The 6,503-nt window shown below is 35.8% G+C and overlaps 1 protein-coding gene and 1 long non-coding RNA gene across 2 annotated transcripts; both read left to right on the plus strand.

Annotated features, from left to right (window-relative positions):
- The first annotated feature begins 276 nt into the window (after nucleotides 1-276).
- LOC131231688 (enoyl-[acyl-carrier-protein] reductase [NADH] 1, chloroplastic-like) lies at nucleotides 277-3,970 on the plus strand. Its single transcript, XM_058227975.1, has 5 exons — nucleotides 277-283; nucleotides 3,040-3,091; nucleotides 3,198-3,249; nucleotides 3,370-3,427; nucleotides 3,525-3,970. The coding sequence occupies exons 3-5, from the start codon at nucleotides 3,211-3,213 to the stop codon at nucleotides 3,713-3,715; spliced, it is 288 nt and encodes a 95-aa protein (XP_058083958.1). The 5' UTR covers nucleotides 277-283; nucleotides 3,040-3,091; nucleotides 3,198-3,210; the 3' UTR covers nucleotides 3,716-3,970.
- On the plus strand, nucleotides 297-1,866 carry LOC131231689 (uncharacterized). The gene is made up of 3 exons (XR_009164511.1): nucleotides 297-615; nucleotides 1,003-1,226; nucleotides 1,404-1,866. It is a non-coding gene; the product is annotated as an uncharacterized LOC131231689 (long non-coding RNA).
- Nucleotides 3,971-6,503: the final 2,533 nt, after the last annotated feature.

Here is a 6,503-nt window from a genome sequence, read left to right on the forward strand (position 1 = left end):
CTTTGTGAGGAGTCCAGAGAAGCTCCGTGGATTCGGAGTAGTTATCCTCATCATGTTCATCCCTACGTCAAATTATCCTCTGGCCCTTGATTTCATCTATCAGTTTGCTTTGATGCAGAGAACTCTCACTATAATTCGGGACTGGTTTAGAGATTACAAGATTCCAGATGGAAAGCCTGCTAATAAATTTGGTCTTGGCAATAAGGCGGCCAGCAAGGTATATCTACTTTTGGTTCTGTTGTAGCTTTCGACCTTTTCAATCTTTAGGAAGTCAACTTACCATGTCAGCGGGACAATTACATTCACAAAATGATGATTACTTGGTTTGAACTTTAGGCCAATCCACTTACCATGTTGGCGGGACAATTACATTTAGTCATGTGATTAGCTAGATGTCCATTAGCTGGCCATTAATTTTGACTTATAGCCTACCCAATGAGTAGATTGGCCCAATTTCTATAACAAGTTTCATGGTATGTGACTCACCTTTTGCATGTATTGAATATTTTGCAAATGCAACTCTGGTGGGAAAAAATGCAGAATGTGAAAGTTCATATACAGTTGCTGTATGTGATGATTTTGCGAACGCAACTCTGCCATCCAATCATGTGCAAGGTATGTGCTACCCTCCAAACATCTGGATGGTCTTGACTGACATACATGAATGCTAAATGCACCATTTAAGAAACAGTGGATAGCATATGTACAACTATGCTATTTTGAAGGATTGCAAAAGTCACATCCTTCTTTTTTTTTGAATGCAATAGTTGTGATTTTTTACATTCACTTGATTGAATCTGAAATGATTTTTTATGTTTTAATTTTATTATGATTTTTATTTGTTCTTGCATTAATGAATGGAATGTTGCTTTTCAGATTCTTTTCATTGAATCCGGATTGTTTTTTTTTTTTTTTTTAATTTTAATTTTTTGAATTTATTGATTTTGGGTTAAATGAGAGAATAGCTTGATCGATTGGATATTTCTTAAATTCTTCATTTAGGAAAATCTATGTATTAAGTGCAACCTGCCTGATGGACCATGAATTATAATCACCAGACCAAATTTAACATGTTAGTCACTTGTATGCATATGCAACTAGATTGTCATGTGTACAGTGCGCATATAGATGAACATGTGGATAAAATACATGCATGCTTGTCGGTGCTTCCTGGTGAAAGGGTTGAAGGCCTGATTTCTCCTACAGGGAACCGACATCTCTACAAGGTGTGTGTGTTTTTTTTTTTTTTTCCTCTTTTCCTTTTTCTGCACAATCACTTGAAGTTTTAGCAGGAAGCTTACTTTCCATTTCTCCTACCATTTAATTCTCGATGAAAATATTTGGGGGTGGGAATATTTTTTAATGGGCTGAGTTGATAAGTTAAACTATTCTTGGAAATGAAGGGCGAATAATTTAAAAGGTGGGGGAAGCTTGTGAGGTGGGCCACAACATGGAGGAAGCACATTTACTACATGCTCAACAAGGAATTCCAATATCGGAATATGGGGTAAGTTGTTATAATTTCTCTGGTTGGTTTTCTGAACTGCTGGTACCAATATAGGAATATCAGTTTAATTCATAATATTGTTTCATGCATCAGAAAAATCAGCACAAGCCTATAAATGGGCTGAACCCCAATTGGAAATAGTTAAAGTTGAGAGTTAATTGCTACAGATTTGCTGTTTCTTTCTTTTACTAAATATGCTCGTATTATGGTTGTAGTATAGATATTTTTTACTTTATGAAGAAATTCAGTGTTGTAGGATTAGTTTGAAAAGCTTTCAGCAGGGTCTTAGAATTTGTAGTATAGATATTTTTTACTTTATTGTGGATGGAGCACATACTGGAAAGCACGCTGATTAGAAAGAGATATGGAGCTGTTGGTGAGAAATGAACATGTAGCCATCCAATCCAAGGCCCAATGTGTGGAAGTTGACATGTAGCCATCCAATTCTGCTGATGGAAATGTAACAATTCCGTTATGCTTGTTGGATTTATATCCATTGACAGAATCATAGTTCATTCTTTTTGAGTTTTCGGAATATGTTAAACAACTATCCATGGAGAAATCAGTAAGCTTAGGTTGATGATGGACAAAGCCATATCCCATCAATCCCTTCTCTTGTTTCTGCAAGCTCATGTCTGGTATCTCAGTCAATTCAGAAATTGAAGAGCTTGGGCATTCGGCATCTTTTATAGAAAAAAGCTCCAAGAATTACTCACACCCCTTTTCTTTTTCTATTTTTGGTATTTTTTTGCTGCATGATGTTGTTAATTATAGATGTTTTAGCTTTTGAAGGAGGCCTAAATTTGGTTATTTTTGTCTTCAATCAAGGAATAGAAGTGTTGTATAGATTACTTACAAAGGTTCTTTTGTATCTTCCCTGTTTCTGTTTTTCTTTCGTCTTTTTTATGATTTTTTCTGTGCTACTTTTTGTAATTTTTGGGAATTTTATCTTTTAAGCATGCTTGGTTTTTTACCCCCGAAACCAGCTTGGGTTTTGTGGGTTTCCCTATTTTCTTTTGTTTTGGCTTTTGTTTTGGTATTGGATTTTTTCTTTTAATTTATCTAATTTTTTTTTCTGTTTTTTCAGGGTTGTAATTGACAATGATGATTGCACCTAAGAGACTAGCTAGCATAAAAGATCCTTGCCCAATATCAAGGCAAAATCTCATGACTAAAAGACTAGAAATCTCATGGGTAGGCCTATATTAATTAGAACGAGATGGCATACACAGGGTTGTATATTCCAAAACAATCTTGCTATCTCTCTTTTGGGGTTTTACTCTTGCCTAGGATTCGGCTACTTTTGGAACACTATTAATGTGAGTCGGTTAATCTATGTTCTTTGTTACATGGGCATCCATCATGGGCGGAGTTATTAGAGGCGTGGACTATTTCATTGTTCTTTTTAAAAAAAAGCATATGTTAAGAGTTTGTTCAGGTCATTACTGTGAAAAGGAATGTGATGTGAACATGTTGTCAATTACATGTGTAGTCAACTTACATATGAACATGTGGTCCATGTAATGTTGCAGGTGGTGAATCAATTTCTCTCACATACATTGCTGCCGAAAGGATCATTCCTGGGTAACTTGTTTTACACACCCTGTGATTTTAGCAGCCCATGTAAACCAGAACTATTAAAGAAAGGATTCTTATTGTTGTGTTGTTCTTTATATATTAATGCATACAGATATGGTGGGGGCATGAGTTCAGCTAAAGCTGCTCTAGAGAGTGACACCAAGGTGAGATTTTTGTAGCTGGCTGGTCTGCTGTCTTCAATGCAAAATATATATTTTCCTAAAGCAAATGGGGCTGTCCTAAAGCAAATGGGGCTGTATTTATAACATTTTCCGATCTGGCAGGTGCTTGCATTTGAAGTAGGAAGGCGCCACAAGATTCGAGTTAATACAATATCTGCTGGTATGACTGTTATCTTCATACTTTTATTTTTTGAGACATGGTAGTTGCTAGAGTATCTCCCCGTTGTGATATTTTTCACATTGATGAAAACTCTCAGGTCCATTGAGAAGCCGTGCAGCCAAGGCCATTGGATTCATCGACATGATGATTGACTACTCATCAGCCAATGCAGGATTATATCATGGTGATTTCTCGGCAATTGCTGAAACTCCATTAGCTTTTAACAGACAATTAAATTGCATTCCCCAACTAGTGAATTTTTTTATTTTTATAATTTTATTGCCGTGAGATGATAGGAGTTGGCCATGAATACATGGAAGAGTTCTTTGGTTGTTGCGAATCCGTTTTGGCTAAAGATGGTTTGTTTGTCCTACAGGTTACATATTGTCTATTATAATTTTTCTTAATTATGGTTTGATTTGAATTATCTGAAAAGAAAGGTGTACTTGTAGTAGTCCATTCAAATGGCCCCACTTAGCCATTTCCTCTTTACTGAATTGAGTTGTTACCAATTTTGAGAATGGGATTCTTATTAAACAATCATGTAAATTATTTTTTGAATGACTATCAGGTGTAAGATTCAAATAAAATAAAATAAAATCTGGGGATATTTTATTAAAATTTACAGATATTTTAGTGACGGACCAAATCTGTCGCTAATTTCTCAACGAGTAGCATATCAACGACGGATTTGAGTCCGTCGCTCTCCTCCTATTAGCGACGGACTTTATCCGTCGCTAATATTTTTAATGACGAATAATTCGGGTGGATTTTTCAGAATTTCAGCGACAGATTTTTAATTTTTTGCGACGGATCTTATCCGTCGGTAATATGCGACGGACCTTATCCGTCGTAGATTGGACGACGGATTTCATTCAACGGAAAGAAAAAACAATCCAGTAAACAGTGACGGACCAAGCGACGGACGAAGTCCGTCATGTTTTTGGTTTTACGACGGATTTAGTCCGTCGTAAATATGTGATTTTGGCATAGTAAGGACCTAGGTGTGTGTGCACAGTCGGCGATGTGTTCACCACACTGAATTTTGTGAGCTCCACCAGGAAATAGGCTATGAATAATTTTTTGTATTTTATTTATGATGTTAAACTTGTATTCATGTATGGATGAATGTGATGTGGATAAGATTGTTTGTGTTTGGATGGATTTACGTAGTTTGGGTTTAGATGAATGTGAATGTGAATATGATGAAATATATTATATAAACGGTATATATTAAGAAGAATATGATGAACTATATTGTAACAGGTGTATATTAGGAATTTTGAGCTGGAATATTAAAAAAAAAAAGAGAAAAAAGACACTTTTACATCCACATTTTTTACCTATGAAATATTTTGTAGGTAAAAGTCTCATCCACATTTCCAACCTTGAAAATATAACACTTTTACCGATGAAACTTTTTCGTCGGTAAAACTCCGCACCAAAACTTTCGACCTTAAAAATATAACACTTTTACCGATGGAAATCTTAAAAGTCATTATATTTTTATCTACGAAAAATTGTCAGTAACAAGTTATTCTTGACGGTTTTAGTTCGTTGGTAAAACTCAGGGTGATAATTTTGTAAGTTGCAAAATATAGTATTTTTATCGACGAAATGTTTTGTCGGTAAAAGTTGTTTGTATGTTTTTTACCGACGAACCTTTTCATCGATAAAACTTAGCGTGAAAATTCTATCTTAAAAATTAAAATACTTTTACCGACGAAGATTTTCGTCGGTAAAACCATTATTCCCGATGGTTTTAGTTCGTCGGTAAAACTCAGGTCAAAAATTTCTAAGTAAAAAACATAACACCTTTACCGACGAAACTTTTCGTCGGTAAACGTGGTTTTGTGCTTTTTACCGATGAAAATTTTCGTCGGTAAAAGTCTTAGGGTGAAATTTTCAAAATAGTGCGAAAATTTTCCATCTTAAAAAATAAAATACTTTTACCAACAAAGATTTTCATCGGTAAAAACATTATTCCCGACGGTTTCAGTTCATTAGTAAAACTTAAGGCAAAAATTTTCGAAGTGAAAAACATAACACTTTTACCGACAAAAATTTTCATCGGTAAAACCATTATTCCCGACGGTTTTAGTTCGTTGGTAAATCTCGGTATGAAAAATTCTAAGTAAAAAACATTACACTTTTACTGATGAAAATTTTCGTCAGTAAAATTGGTTATGTGCTTTTTATCAACGAAAATTTTCGTCGGCAAAAGTCTTATCACGAAATTTTCAAAATGGCGTAAAAATTTTCTATCTTAAAAGGTAAAATACTTTTACCGACAAAAATTTTCGTCGGTAAAAATATTATTACCGACAAAAAAAATTTCGTCGGTAAAAGTGCAGTTTTACCGACGAAAAAAAATTCGTCAGTAAACACGTACTTTTACCGACGAAATTTTTTTCGTCGGGAAAAATTTCGTTGGTAGAAGCGTTGTTTCTTGTAGTGACCCTTCAATGCATAAGTCTGGTAAGGAATTTGGGTCTGGTTGTAAATGAGTTTTTATGCTTGAGATTATACGTACCTTTCGTCATTAGAGATGCTCCTATTTATAGGTGAGGAGAGGTGGTGATGAAGAGGGATATTCCTTGTTTTGTAGGAGCGTATTGTAGTTGGATTTGGATCCCGTACATGTTACAAGGCTCTCCCGAGATCTTCAGATAAGATCTCGGGCAGATCCATGTGGCGGCTGTCTTCCGAAATCCTTGGTTGGGATTTTGCATAGAAGCCGTTGAGACCAGGTCGGAACTAGTAAAAGGAGAATTATACCAACCTGGGTCTATGCCGATCTGGGTCTGTGCCGACCTGATTCATTTGAGTAGTAGTCGAGTTCCTTTTGGCATCGGACAGATCAGTGGGTTTTCCGACCTGCTCTCAAGGAGTGACGAGGGACAGAGTTCGACCTCATTTCCTACTTGATCTAGGGCCAGAGGTTGAGTCTTTAGTCGTATCCGTCGTTGACCGACCTGACGAAGTGCTCAGAGTTCCGACCTGACCTTTTCTTATTGGTCGATCCATTTTTCCCATAACATATGGACCTAGCTTATAAATTGTAATATTGCAGGGC

Source organism: Magnolia sinica, chromosome 17 (genome assembly GCF_029962835.1).
Source record: "Magnolia sinica isolate HGM2019 chromosome 17, MsV1, whole genome shotgun sequence".
NCBI lineage: Eukaryota > Viridiplantae > Streptophyta > Magnoliopsida > Magnoliales > Magnoliaceae > Magnolia > Magnolia sinica.

Coding starts and splice junctions, on each gene's coding strand:
- LOC131231688 (XM_058227975.1), top strand. CDS start 3,211: ATGAGTTCAGCTAAAGCTGCTCTAGAGAGTGACACCAAG. Junction 3,250..3,369: donor CTCTAGAGAGTGACACCAAG/GTGAGATTTTTG, acceptor CCGATCTGGCAG/GTGCTTGCATTTGAAGTAGG. Junction 3,428..3,524: donor AGTTAATACAATATCTGCTG/GTATGACTGTTA, acceptor GAAAACTCTCAG/GTCCATTGAGAAGCCGTGCA.